Here is a 14,280-nt window from a genome sequence, read left to right as displayed (position 1 = left end):
AAACTGAGGCTGAGTTCTCTGAGCTGGGCCCCGGGGAGTCATTCCCTGAGGTTCTGGGTCTGCACAACATGCCCAAGGTCACATGGTGAACACCAGTGGAGACCAGATTAGAGGGAAGACCCAAAAGCTCAAGATCCTTCCCCTGCAGGTGGTGGCCTCCCTGCCAAGGTACAGGGTGCAAATTCAGGGGAACGGAGGAATGTACAAACTTCGGTCCTAAGGCAGAACAAGCAGCCTTGAGAGGCAGGAGGCGATGGAGAGGGTGGCTCAGACCCAGACCCTGCCCTACACAAGCTGCGACCTTAGGACCACCACTCCCCTCTCTAGGTCTGGCCTCCTCAGCTGCCCCAGGGGTCTTCCCACCTCCATAGGATTTGGTGAGGATGCCATGAGGTTGGGCACATGAACCTGGCACAGAGGCACAGAGGGATTTCCCTTCCTAAATGGGTGGATGGCCCCGGGGGGAGCAGGGGAGGCTCACGGTCTAGCTGCTTCTTGATCTTCAGTGTGACAGTCTCGCCAGCCACCTGTAGGAGGTGGATGGCCTCACTCAAAGGCCGGCCCTTGAGGCTAACGCTGTTGATGGCCAGGATACGATCCCCAACGTGGATAGCGCCAGTCCTGGGGAGGGGGTACAGGACAGAGAATGAGAGACATTCAAGGCTTCAGGGAGGGGGTCTGCCCTCAGGGAACTCAGGAACCCCAAGGCACAAGCCTGACTGACCTCAGTTAAACCCAGCTGTAGCAAAAAGCAAGGGTCATCTAGGGTGGCATTAACAAAGGTATAAAGTCTAGAATTTGGGGGATGCCTGGTGGCTAAATCGGCTAAGCGTCCGACTCTTGATTTCGGCTCAGCTCATGATCTCAGGGTCATGAGACTGAGCCCTGCATCAGGCTCCGTGCTGGGCATGGAGCCTGCTTAAGATTCTCCCTCTCCCTCTGCCCCTCCTCCCACTCTCTTCCTCTCTAAAAAACAAAAAATTAAAAAAAAAATTAAGTCTAGAATTTGGGGGGGGGAGGGGATTATTCTGCCTGACTCTAAAGTTAGGTTCTGGAATCGGTGTCAAGCATGATCTGGGGCCCCGTTTCTCAACTTCCCTGAGTCTCAGTTCCTTCATGTGTAAAATGGGAGTGATAAACTTACTTTATCTAATTGTAATTAAAAGATGGCTGGGTGGAAGGGATACGTGTTTCCCTCCAGCAGAAATCCACAGGGAGCCTTCCTTTCCCTGGGCCTGTTTTCTCACCCAGAGAATGAGCACAGGGTGCCCAGCTGACCTCATGAGGGGCTGATAGGGCCAGGCAGTAGCCTTGCTCTGGCCCAGTGGGGTCTCTACCTGGACACCATTAGAATTACCTGAGGAGCGTTTTTTAAAAATGTGTGCTGCCTGGCCCTGACCCCTGGCCGATGAAATGGTATCCCTGGGAACTGGGCTGGGGAAGGTGATCGTGAGGGACAGCCAGCCCTGAGAGCAGGGAGAGAAGCTGTCGTGGATGCTGGGAAAGCACCTGACCTGGGTGGGGGAGGCGGAGGTAATGCACCCCTATGCCTGGCCTTGCCCACCCAGCTCCCCAGGGGCCCCGGGGCGTAAGTCTGGGGGTTGGTGGGCTGAGTGCGGGACGTCAGAGCTGTCTGCCCAGCGTAGCAGACACCAGCCCCATGTGGCTACTGGGTCCCGAAACGTGGCTGGCCCAAACTGAGATGGCTTGACTATGGAAAATACACAACGGGTTCTGAAGACACAGTATGACAAAAAAGAATGTAAAACATCTCGTTAGAATTTGTATATTGACTACACATGTTGACATAAATACGTATTTAAGATTCATGTTATTTTTTTCCTTTTATTTTTCTAATATGGCCACCAGAAGTTTATACTGAAACGTGGGGCTCGCATCACATTGCAGCTGGCCAGCACTGAGATAGATCAGCCCGGTGAGAGCAAGGGCACTGTCTATTGCGTTCTCAGCTCCCAGAACGGGCTGGCACCCGGTAGGTACCCAGTCAAGATGGGAGTAGATGAACACACTTGAGTTAGGAACCGTCCACAATGGCCTTTGCAGTGGGCCAGCAGGGGGCGCTCCAGGAACAGGGAGCCCTCCACCCAACCTCAGTCCCCTCCATCCTATTGCCGCAGCCCACCACCATGTGGGCCCTCCTGCTTTCACCCTCCTCCGGGGGCCCAGGCCTGGCCCCCCTGTAACCCCCGTGGGGCCCTGCTCCACCTATGGGCCCCAGATTCACCTGCTTCCCCCAGTCTGGACAGCCTGCGACACCCACTTTCTCACAGCTTTCCCAGAGAGGACAGCAGGGCGGCCCCTAATGCCTCCAGAAAAGCCCCAGGCTGTGCCAGGATCGAAGGCACACAGTGCTCCAAAATGGCTCACAGTGCTGACTTTCCAGGTGCAGAATCTCCAGGTTGGGAGGGACGTCTGCCAGGGGGGCTGGTCTGCCTCTGTGGAACTGAGGCTCAGCGAGGGAAGGGACAGGCCTGATGTCACCCAGGACATCGACATTGGAACCGAGGTCAGAATCCACTTTGGCTGTTCCTAAAGCCCAACCCCGGCCCCATGAGGGTTCCCGGGCCTGCCCTGCACGTCCCCACAGAACCCCAGCTCACCTCTCAGCGAGACCACGCTTGGTGAGGCCTGAGATGACAATGGGGTCAAAAGGCTCCTCTGTGCCCGAGATGGTGATGCCCAGGGGACCCCCGTAACGTTTCAGCTCCACTGTGTAGCTGATCGCCCCTGTGGTCTCCTGCTCATCTGCAAAGGTGGCAGCCATCAGGTGGGGCGCAGTGGGGCAGGGCCCAGGGGAGCTGGACGCCCCCAGGCCTCAGGGTCCTGATGTACTTATCCCTCAAACTCATCCATCCACTCGTTCGTTAATCCACCTATCTGCTCGTGCCATGACTTCAGATGGCACTGCCCGGGGACCCTGAGGCCACCTTCTGCCTCAAATGTTTTCTTGCACCCAAACCCCATGGAAAAAAGAAGAAAGAAAAGAATCGTGAAACCAACATTCTAAACTATAGATTTCACCCAGGACACAAAATAACGATCATGAGGATAAGAAGAAACCAGACTTCCAGCTTTTCTTTAAAAAAAGGTGATGAAGAAGAATCTGCCCACAAGAGAGCATCCTTCCCAGGGGAGGAGTCGGCGGCTGCCCCTCTGAATAAGGGATTGGCTCTCCAGGGGCCACATGCCTCCCTTCTGCCTCACCAACCTGCATCATTTTTTCTTACCTTCTGTCCAGGTCACTCACTTCTATCGCCTGTCTGGCCTCAGATATGTTAGAGTTGGCAGCCTTTACTTCTTCACTCACATCACCCACGCAGGACATACCCCCCCTGCGGCATTCCTGCCCCACCAACCCCTCTGCTCGCTGCTGCCCCCTGTGGGCCTCCTCTGCTAGGCATTGTGCCGCCCATGGAGGATCCAGGCAGCCCCAGAGACCAGGAGACATCCAAGCGCGGGGCTGCCTCCCTGCATTTGCTCATTCAAGGAGTCTCCGCCAGCAGCCCGCCACCCTCCCTCCTCGGCCAGAGGGAGCCCCAAATTGCAAGCTAGAACCCGCTGATCCCGTGGGGGGGGGGCAAGAGAGGCGGCAGGGCCGGGTGAGGGCCCTACCAGAGTTGTCCTCGTCCTTCCGGATCTTCAGCTTCACCAGGTCCTCACACCGCCGCAGGATCTGCACGGCATCCTCCATGGGGCAGTCGTCCAGGCGGATGTTGTCGATGGCCAGCAGCTTGTCGCCTGGCTCGAGGGTACCGGTCCTGCAGGAGCAGGGGTGGGGGACACAAAGAGCCTGGCACATGTCACTCTCCGTGGACTGCTCCCCTTACCCTGTGCCCAGGGCCATCCCTACCTGTGTGCCACACTGCCCTTCTTGATGTCAGAGATGATCAGGGGCTCTCCTCGCTTCCTGCTGGTTGCTGGGGGGAAAGAAGCCAGGAATCCAACCTTTGATGGCCTCAGCCTCCAGGAGGGGGACTGGGAGGGCCCAGGAGTTGGGGCATGAATGCTGAGCCACATGCCCTGCCCCCACTGCTTCCTGCCTGGCGACCGCGAGCAAATCAGCCCCCCTTCTGCCTCACTTTCCCCACTGCAAAATGGGGATGGCGCCACAGAACTCATGGAGATGTCACGAAATTAAACTAGACAAGGCAAAACCTAACGTGGATCCCAGCACATAGTAGGTGCTCAATCCACATCAGCCCTTTGCCCTTCTGCTCAGCCCATCCCCCAGCAAACTGTGAGCCCCTTCAGGGGCTGTGTCTGGCTGGCACTCCCACCTAGCACAGGGTGGGCCCCAGAACTAGGTGTGACCCATCCACAGTTGAGTCTTCCCTTCTCCCAGCTGCAGGGAGTGCTGGCTGAATGGCTCCCAGGGGGCTCCCTCTCTGGGAATTGCCTTTGGCAGAGAGAACGACCTCATCCAAGGTTGTACAGCTCCTGGGTGCGGCCTGGTCTACACAGTGGTGCAAAGGCCTGGCTCCCAGCCTCATTCGCGACAACTTCCAAAGCCTCCATGGGACTGACTGCATCACAACCAGCTTCTGCGTCCACCCAGTCCCACATCCCTCACCTGGCACAGGTATTGATTCCAAGGGCCCTTCTCAGTAAACCGCCCCCCCCCCCCGAATGTAACTTTGTCTAAGAAGCTCTTTCTGGGGGAATGTGACCTAAGACAATGGGTGTTACATGAGTAGCTACATTTTCTTGCAAAAAAAGTCCATCTGGGCTAATGGGTTTTCCCACTAGTGACCAGATGGTAGGAGACCTTTCTAGCCCACGTGGCATCTTTGCAGATAAGACGAGGGCACCCCTTCCAATTAGTCCAATGGTAAGTCTACCTCAGATGGGCACCCTTGTGTCATGTTCAACTTGTGCAACTGTATCTGGCAGCCCTATCTGGAGTTTCCCGGGCTAGGAGCAGCTTCTCCCCTCCCAGACTGCTTAAACTCCCACCTCTGTTGACTGCGCGGAGTCTGGGGTAGGAAGGGGCTGCACCAGGAGCATCCCCCTCCTCCAGGCTGGAGGTGTGGCTTGCTGGGGGCGGGGACTGGACAGTGGGGAGGGACTCACAGCCAATGGTGATGCCCAGCTCCACGCCTCGCCTCTTGGGCAGCTTCACATGGAAGGTGCCGCTGCTCGGGATGACGGACTCTGCGTGCAAACACACGTGGACGCGTGTGAGACCCAAGGGAGTAGATGCAGGGAGTCCCAGCTCCCCACCCATTCTAGGCCAGCTGGGAGAGAATGTGAAGTCACCATCCCGATTACCCTGCTTCTTCCACCTGACGGAGGAGGAAACTGAGGCATGGTGAGCTGACATCTGTCTCAGACAATCAATCCTATCAGAGCAGATTGGCGGCTGGCACCCAGACCCCATGACTGCCATCCAGGGGGTTCCCCAGAGCCAAACCCAACCCAGTTCGGATCCAGCAACAATTTACTGAACATCTACTATATTCCAGGCGTTAGCTGGGTGTTTCCACACGATTGATCTCATCTAACTCAAATGATATCCACTGAAGTAGGACTCTATTCAGTATTTCACGGTTGGGGAAACTGAGGATGGGTGGTGGGCAGGAAAGTCCTGTCCAAAGTCACAGAATGTCCAAATCACAGGACCAGAGTTCTAACCTGAGTTTGTGTTTGGGGTTCTTTACCTAAGGCCTGCCGAGGGGCATGGAATATTTTCAGCCCCCCTCTGCCCTCCCTTAGGTCCTGTTTTGGTGCAAAAATCCCTCATCAACCCTCAGGCTGGCGTGTGGGATTCCTGCCTCCCCGGCCAGGGCCTTCCCTGCCACCACTAGTGCTCAGGCACACACTGCAAACGCTCTGGCAGAGGGCCACCGGGCGGGGAGTGGGATGGGGCTGGAAGAGCATGTGCCCCAGGCAGGAGCAGGACAGAGGAGGGAGCACAGGGTCCCAAAGCCTGTGGAGGAGGGTAGGGACACTCACTCACCTGCCACGTCAAACTCGACCTCCAACACGACCTTGTGGGCCAGCGCCGCGTCCCGCAGCAGCTGGTTGGCTTCCTCCATCGTCCCGTCCTCGGTGGCAATCCCATTGATGGACAGGACCCGATCCCCGACCTGCAGCAGCCCACACCTAAACCCCGGGCAGCCCCGCAGAAAGAAGCAGCTCTGTTACCATCACGGCTATTCCTGGGGCACAGGAATGCCATGTGTGGGCAGGCCTGGGGGTCTGACTCACAGCTCGTAGAGCCTCAGGCAATTAACCCCGTGACTCTGGCTAAGGGAGTAAACTCGCTGGGCCTCGGTTTCTCTGTCTGTCCAAGGGAGATGACGCCGTGCCTTACGAGATGTGTGTATAGAGAACCCTGACTTCAGACAGACAGGGGTTCAAGTCCTGGGTCACTCATGAGCTGTGTGACCCTGGGCAAATGAATCAGCATCTCTGCACCTCGGTTTCCTCACCTGTAAAGTGGGGCTGATGATGGAGAAGATAGGATGGTTGGGTGAGAGACCCTCGTGAAGCCAGGCTTGGCATGTGACTCAGTTTCCCTGGCTGTCCGTGAGCCCCCTGAATTGGAGAGTGGCAGGCCCAGTGGGGCGGGGGCAGTTGGCTCACCTCTCTGCCGGGCTGTCGGGCTCGATGAAGCGCACGAGGGGCGGGGAGGACAGGGTCTCGGTGGCAAAGATGCCTCCCTGGAGCTGGAGGCCAAAGCCGCTGAGCGGGTCTCCGCAGAGCACGATCTCCGTGGTCTCCGTGTGCACGATCTGTCCCCCAGGCCCCACTGTGCTGGAGGCCAGTGACACTGCGGGACAGGCGGGCACGGCTTTCAGGTGGGCAGTCCCAGAGAGCCCTTCCTGCCAGCACCAACCCACGCCCAGGCCCAAGGACCTAGAGTCAGAGAGGCGAGTGGGTGGGAGCCCTGCCTCGCCCTGCGGCCGGCAGAGTCATAGTGCATTCTGAGCCGAGCTCTCCCCATCTGGCCCGCGGGTGAGTCCCACCCAGCAGGGCCGTGACAAGGATAAAGGAAGCCAGCTCCTGGGACTGCCACGTTGTAAACTGAGCTTCTGAGGGTTGTGCTGGTAACGTGATGTTAGCTTTGTCGGAACGCTTTCGTAATACCACAGTACATAGTATGCTAATCTTGGTGACAACTTTATTGAGATACTATTTACCTATTTTTTTTAAAGACTTTATTTATTTATTTGAGAGAGAGAGAGAGAATGAGAGATAGAGAGCACAAGAGGGAAGAGGGTCAGAGGGAGAAGCAGACTCCCCGCTGAGCAGGGAGCCCGATGTGGGACTCGATCCCGGGACTCCAGGATCATGACCTGAGCCGAAGGCAGTCGCTTAACCAACTGAGCCACCCAGGCACCCGCAATTTACCTATTTTTAAAGTGTACACTTCAGTGGTTTTTTAGTGTATTAACAATGTTGTGCAACCATCAGCACAATCGACTGTAGAACACTTTCATCACCTCATAAAAGAAACCCAGGTCCCTTTAGCTATTGCCCCAAATCCTCCCATCTCTCCTGGCCCTAAGCAACCACTAACCTATCTGCTTCTGTGTAGATCTGCCTCTTCTGGGCAATTCCACATAAATGGAATCCTATAATCTGTGGCCTTTTGTGTCTGGCTTCTCTCACTAAGCATAATGTTTTCAAGGTTTATCCATATTGTAGCAGGTCTCTGGAATTCATACCTTTTTATGGCCAAATAATATCCCATTATATGAATACACCACATTTTGTTTATGCATTCATCTCTTAATGGACATCTGGGTTGTTTCCACCTTTTGGCGAAAATGAATAATGCCGCTATGAATATTCATGTGTAAGTTTTTGGGTGAACATGACATATGTTTTCATTTCTCCTGGGTGTATACCTAGATATGGAATTGCTGGGTCATATGAAAACTATCTATTTGATATATTATGTTACTTAATGTATATTGTTTTACAGTCCATATATAAAATACATTTGTATTATTAACATGGACACTGGGTATCATTTATTAAATATAATTTATTATCATATTTAATTCTACTACTAATTATATTATACTATTGTATCTTTATTACTATTTTGTTATATTTATATTACACATTACAATACACATGATATATTACGCTGTTGCATATGTTGCACTATTATATTTATATTTATTGTATTTTCAGAGTTACATCCTTAAGAATGGTGCCTGGTACATAGAAGGTGTTCAAATTGTTCAATTAAATAATTATCATCAACAATAACAATGATAACATTTTATTAGTCGTCCATCCTAGGAAAAGGACAGATAAGTGGTCCCGAGCACCCCCAGCCTCCACATGCCCCTGCCTATGAACAGCATTTCTGAATCTTTTCACCTACACACTCCCAGCTTTGGTGGTTGACAAAGGTGATTGGTAAAGGCATATTTTACCTCTCATCTGACTCTGAAATGTTTCCCTTTTCACCTTGGCTTCCAGGAAGCTCATAACCATATTGCAGGTGCTGAGTGATTTGTACTCCTCGTTTCCCTCTTTGGGCTCAATTCCAAATGGCCCAGTTTGACCTCTCATCCTTCCTGGAGGCCTCTGCAGTTCACATGGCAGGAGGCTGGATAGACTTTCTACATCAACAAAGGAAGGACTTTTCCCAGGAGACGTCAAAATTCTTGGCATTCTCGTGACTTTTGCTACCTCCACATTATCATTCACTACTATTTGTCTTTCCGTTTATTCACTTTTTTAAAATTCTTAAATACCCTCACCTCAAAAGGGAATTATAGACATAGTGATCATAAATAAAGAGAGATGCCCATAAACAAAAGGGAAGTAGAAATACATGTGTGTGTATATGTGTGTGTGTATATGAGTGTACATGTACATACACACATGTACATATACACACTATATATATGATACATATATAATAAAAGGGAAAATTATTATAAACTATTACATCTGGATGGCTAGTCTCAGGCCTACGCGTCTTTGTTTTAGGGGAAATTAAACATTGTCGGAGAAGTGGCACCGACAGAGCTACACCTCACTCAGACTTTCTCTCTGAATGGATCAGAGTGAATCACAGAATGAAAGAAAATTAAATGGAGTTACTATGAAACCTTTATGCACATCTGAAAAGGTATCCTTTCCTGGAGACACTGTGTCATCACCCGCTGGGAATTTTCCATAATCAAAATATAAGACTAAAAATGTACAAAGTGACTGACACCCCTCAGGTGCGTCCTTGTGCAGCGCACAACCTGCCCAACCATCCATGGAAGCCTGGTGGGCCACTCATGCTATTTAATGACCCTACACACACCTGGGACCCTGTCCCAAATACCCCCATCCTTTGGCAAATCTCTCAGCCATACAGGCAGCCCAAAGAGGAGGGAAGAGACCATGGCTTACTTACATGTGCTCTTGTGTTCCCTTCTTCGCTGCCTCCTCCGCCCCATTGTAGTCCGGGGGCTCATGGGGTGGGATCCACGGGGAAGGGTGCTGGGATTGGTGCAGGGAAAGGCATGATTCATGGTCGGCGAGGAAAAGGGAGTCGAGGACAAGGCTGGGGAGATGAGAGCACAGCCCCGTGAACCCCAGAAGGATCCTCCACCCTGCCACACAGTGGGTGCCAGGCAACCACCCCACGGAAGAGAAACACTGGGATGCAGAGAGACACTGGGACGCCTTCCCCCTTTCACCCCAAACACTGGCTGTGTGACCTCAGACAGGTCTCCCCCGCTCTGGGCCTCAAAGACCGCAGGGTTTTCACAGACATGGTGAAACCCAGCTGCCAGGGATAGGGGCCCATCTCATCACTAATGTGCTAGGTAAGGCTGGGCAGACCTCCTAATTTCTCAGAGTCTTGGTTCCCTCCCCTGTGAAACATGCACAAGCCACAGTGAGGTGGACACATTACATCGGCTCTGGTCCTGGCCAGCAGGTGTGGCCCAGGTGGGTGGCCTGCAGTGGCCGGGCCGGGGGCTATGACAGGAGAGCACGCAGGGGTCCCAGCGGTGTGGTTGATCACTCCTCTGCACCTTCACTGTGGCCCAAGGAAGAGGAGAGAGAAGTGCAGGCGTTAGAGACTGAGCGAGTCGGCTCTGCACAGCCCCCTGGAGCTACGCTCCCATCTGCCAGATGAAGTGAGGAAAGCAGGACCAGACAGCCTGAGTTTCCCCCAAGCCAAGCCAAGCCAGGCATTCAGATGCTGCTTGTGTGTCCCTGCCCACTATGTGCCAGGCACCGTGCTCAGTGCTCAGCCAAGCAGCAGCAGGGATGGGAGGGAAAGTAGCCCCGGCCTGAGACCCAGTGAATCAGCTTTGAGCAGTGCAGTTGGCAGAGGGCATCGGGCTCCTGCACCTTCAGGATCTGCAGCAGTGCTGTGGCCTGGGAAGCTTTGGCCACAGGGGCCAGGGGCCAAGCACCAGGGGCACTAGGGCTTGACCATTTCTGCACACACACCCCCGGCGGGGCTCTCGGGGGCAACCTATGCTCCAGGCTCCCTGTGGGGTTGGCCGAAGTTTGCTCAGACCTGCGCTGCAGACAGGCTGCTCTGGCTTCCTCCCCGCCAAGCTTTCACACGGTTTCCGCCCAGATGAATTCTCTGAGCTCCTTCTCCATCATCCCCTTCCCACGGGACCCCAGAGATCCTGCCTCCCCCACCTGCCCCACCTGATCCTCCCAACCACCTGCCATGCAACACCTTCTCCCGGACTCCCCAGGTCTTGTCTTAGCTCTTCCTTCAGCTTCTGGGCTTTTGAGGGGTCCAGGCTGGCGCAGCGTATCCATGGAGGGATGAGGGGCTTGGCCAGCCTGGGAGCCAGCTGCCTGGTCCCTGAAATAGGTCCCTTGGGCCCTCTGTGCCTCACTGTCATGATCTGTATAACAGGACGAAGATAGTGGCCGCCTCCTCGGATAATGGGAAGGATCTGAGTGAGTTAAGACGTAGGATGTGCTTCGCCGAGCAGTGCCTGGCACCTAGCTGAGGCCCACTTAATGAGGGCCAGGAAGACTGTCACAGCCCTGTGCCCTCATAAGGCACTGTGCTCCTCTGAGCCTCAGTCGCCTCTGTCAAGCGGGATAACAGCAAAATCGCCCTCACAGACTTGTCACGAGGATGAAAAGAGATGACCCACGGGAAGCCGCAGCACTGAGCCCGGCCCACGGCAGGTGGGTTATAAATGGTGTGCGAACGAGTCACTCTAGTTCAAGCCCCAAAGCCTCCCGTGGCAGGCCCTGGCTGTGGCTTGATGGGGCCTCTGCAGACCCCGGCAGAGATGCGAGTGCACAGAGCCACAGAGACGGACCATCCCCAAGGCCTGTCTCCCCACATTTTATTTGGGGGATATCTTTCTCTCCCAGACGATCAATTAGGCTTGCAAAGGATGGGGTGGGCTGACTCCATCCCTGCCCACACACAGTGTCCTGAGGGCTGGAATTCACAGCCTGACCACCCAGACCACAGTCCTGGGCTGTGCTCTGTCCTCTACCTCATTTGACCCCTCCCAAGTCTGTGCTCCCAGCTACAGATGAGGCAACTGAGGCTCAGAGGTGTAAAGCACCTGTTCAGCTGGAGCAGGGCTGGCATTTGTACCCAAAGCCCAAGGTTTGGAATGTTGGATGCACTTCTAGGCTCTGAGTGGGCAGCTGCCTCCTTGTGAGCACCCTGCCCCGGGTTTGGCTCTGCCCTCTGGTCTTTTAGATCACCGGCTTCCTCTGCTCTTGGACTGCCTAGCACCCAGCTCCCTGCTCCAATCTGGGGGACCTCAACTCCTCAAAAGGTAGGGGGGGGCCTTAGGCCCTCCTGATTCCCTGGCTGCCTCCTCTGGACCTGCTGAGGACCCTGGAGCTGACTCCCAGATCTAAGCTCTGAGCACAGAAGGACTGTCCTCTTCCTCGAGCTAGCCCTTATACTTCTATTAACTTAGCAAAGAGTGATGGCGCTAGGTTTGGGGCATCCACACCAGCAGACTGCCAACTCAACATTCAGGCTGTTCCTCTGCTCCACCTCCCCGCCCTCAGCTGCTGCACTTGACAATCTGAGCTTCCCAACAGGAATGGACATTTGTTCTAGTACATTTTAGCCTGCCCAGGACTTCGGTCCCAGGCCTCTGGGACCTCGTGCACCCCTCCCCATCAGCTGTCAGGTTTGGGTCCTGAGACCCTCCAAGGGGACCCACCTGCCTCTGAGGGCTTCAGGGGCCGCCGGCTTTGGGGTGCAGGCAGGATCTCCAGCCGTACTCTCTCCGCCACACTGGCCAGGAGCTTGGTGGCCTCAAGCAGCGAGCAGTGTTCCGTGCTGGTGCCGTCGATGGACAGGATGTGGTCTCCAGCATGCAGGGCCCCACTCCTGGCCAGGCGGGAGAGTGAAGGGGGAGGCTGGTCCGGCCAGAGGGAGCTCTGAGCCACCTCTCCCCCTGTATCCCTGCCCACTATGGTGGCGGCACTCAGTGTGTGCCTCACCTGTCCACCACGCTGGCCGGCTTGATGCGGTCAATGGTGATGACTGGCTTGTTCCGCTGGGAGCCAGTGGTGAGAGAGATCCCCAGGGCTGACCCAGGCGTCTTGGTTATCTCCACTATCAAGGGCCCCGAAGCATTGGCCACCGTATCTGGCACAAGGAAGGAAAGAAGGGTTTGAAATGCAAATACTGAGCACTTGCCTCCCCAGCCTCACTCTGCTATCTCGGTATTATCCTCACTGCTGGGGAGGGACTGTTGCACCCATTTTACAGATCAGAAAGCTGAGGCATGTGGAGGCAAAAGCCTTGTCCAAGTTCACACAAGTCCTCAGCAGCAGAGACGGGACAGGGATTCGGCTCTGAGGGACTCTGACCCCAGGGCTCTGCTGGACGACACTAACATGCTCACAGTTATGGAGAGCCTGCAGTTCGCCGGCCCCGAGCTGCATGTTCACTACCACCTTTCCGCACTCAGAAACCACACCCCCAGGAACCCACCCAGTGGCTTGAAAGCAAAACCTAGCTCCTTCTGCTCTTGCCCGCCCCCACCGCCCAACCCCTGCCACCAGGTCCACATGTCAGCAAATCAGACCCCATTGACTTTCATCATTTCCTGAATGCGACCCTTCTGTGCTTCCTCGGCAACCAGGCTGGTGGGGCCCCCATCACCTCTCTCTCCCCCAGCCTTTCCCTTCCCTCCCTGATTTTTTTTTTTTCCCCAACAGCACTTACTGCCATCTGACAGCCTCGGTAATTGATTTATTCTGTTTACTGTCCCTCTCACCCCACCAGATGGTGAGCTCCATTAGAACTGAGATCCCGTCTGTATCGTTCTCACCTGGATCCCTGGGGCCTCCAACAGTCAACTGGCACATAGCGTTTATTGCCCAGAGAGTCTCAGAGAGGCTAGGTGACTGGCCCCAGGTCACACCGCCTTTGCAGTGGTGAGGATCTGTGCCCACTACCCCCTCCCTCAAGCCCTGGGTCTCGTCCTGCCCCAACCCAAGTCCTCGGGCCCCCGACTCACCCGGGATGGCCACATCGTATTCCACCTGGAAGAGCGCCTCGTGGCTGCACTGCCGCAGCGTGGCCAGGGCAGTGGCATGGCTGGCCCCGTGCAGCGGGAACCCGTCAACGCTGAGCAGCCTGTCCCCCACCTTCAAGGAGCCCTCCCTGCAGGGAAGGGCCCGGTCAGCCAGCCCGGCCCCGTGCAAGCAGCAGCCACAGCCCTGGCGAGAGGCCGAGAGGCCGCTGGGAAAGGTGGGGTAGCAGGGGATGGAGAGGAGCAGGCAGTGGGTGAAGGAGGAAGGGGCGGCACGGTGAGGGAGCGCATGGGGAGGCTCTGGGGGAGCAGCTAAGTCAATGAAGCAGGGATGCAAAGAGGGCTGGGACCAGCTCTGACATCTTCCACCCTGCTTGGTGCTTAATACAGTCAGAGCCCTGGCTCAACCCAAGAATGTCTGCGTGGGGATGCCCTGGGGACACTGGGGACTGCCAGCGCCCAGAAAGGACAGCAGCCCTGCCAGGGCCACACAGCGTCAGGGGTGGGGCGGCCTGGAGGCTTCGCGCTGCCCATCTTGAGGTCCCTTCTCACTGCCCCCACTCTGGTTTCTCAGCAGCGAGTCTGGCCTGGTGACAGATGCGCCTGGGAACAAATTTGGCAGGGGCCCCCGGGAGAAGGGCCGAGCAGGGGTTCACCTCGGTTTGGGTCAAATCCCCACCCTGGAATGCTTGCTCCAACAGGTGGCCAAAGCTATTCTGGGAGGTTCTATGAATAGGCTCGTCACAGGGCCTCGTCCCAAGAACGGGTTTAGACTTCTGACAAGGCTGTTCCAGGC

At 55.3% G+C, this 14,280-nt stretch overlaps 1 protein-coding gene across 6 annotated transcripts in view; it reads right to left on the bottom strand.

Annotated features, from left to right (window-relative positions):
• GRIP2 (glutamate receptor interacting protein 2) overlaps window positions 1-14,280 on the bottom strand; it is a 96,711-nt gene that overhangs the window by 11,734 nt on the left and 70,697 nt on the right. For all 6 annotated transcript variants that reach the window (XR_012380968.1, XM_073901707.1, XM_025885288.2 and 3 more), the window contains 12 exons: window positions 13,470-13,615; window positions 12,445-12,592; window positions 12,162-12,331; window positions 9,899-10,024; window positions 9,395-9,544; window positions 6,607-6,793; window positions 5,978-6,123; window positions 5,092-5,172; window positions 3,872-3,938; window positions 3,634-3,779; window positions 2,622-2,766; window positions 482-621 (listed from right to left, as the gene is read on the bottom strand). Coding sequence is in view for 5 of the 6 variants with exons in the window: in XM_073901707.1 (XP_073757808.1) it covers window positions 482-621; window positions 2,622-2,766; window positions 3,634-3,779; window positions 3,872-3,938; window positions 5,092-5,172; window positions 5,978-6,123; window positions 6,607-6,793; window positions 9,395-9,544; window positions 9,899-10,024; window positions 12,162-12,331; window positions 12,445-12,592; window positions 13,470-13,615 (1,652 nt within the window). In the remaining variant the exon portion in view is untranslated. The remainder of the gene's footprint in view (window positions 1-481; window positions 622-2,621; window positions 2,767-3,633; window positions 3,780-3,871; window positions 3,939-5,091; window positions 5,173-5,977; window positions 6,124-6,606; window positions 6,794-9,394; window positions 9,545-9,898; window positions 10,025-12,161; window positions 12,332-12,444; window positions 12,593-13,469; window positions 13,616-14,280) is intronic.

The sequence above is a fragment of the Callorhinus ursinus genome, unplaced genomic scaffold, assembly GCF_003265705.2.
Source record: "Callorhinus ursinus isolate GAN/ISIS: 27379988/994484 unplaced genomic scaffold, GSC_fseal_2.0 scaffold15, whole genome shotgun sequence".
NCBI classification, from domain to species: Eukaryota; Metazoa; Chordata; class Mammalia; order Carnivora; family Otariidae; genus Callorhinus; species Callorhinus ursinus.
The sequence above is the reverse complement of the archived record's forward strand: the minus strand, read 5'-3'. Positions and strand labels throughout refer to the sequence as shown.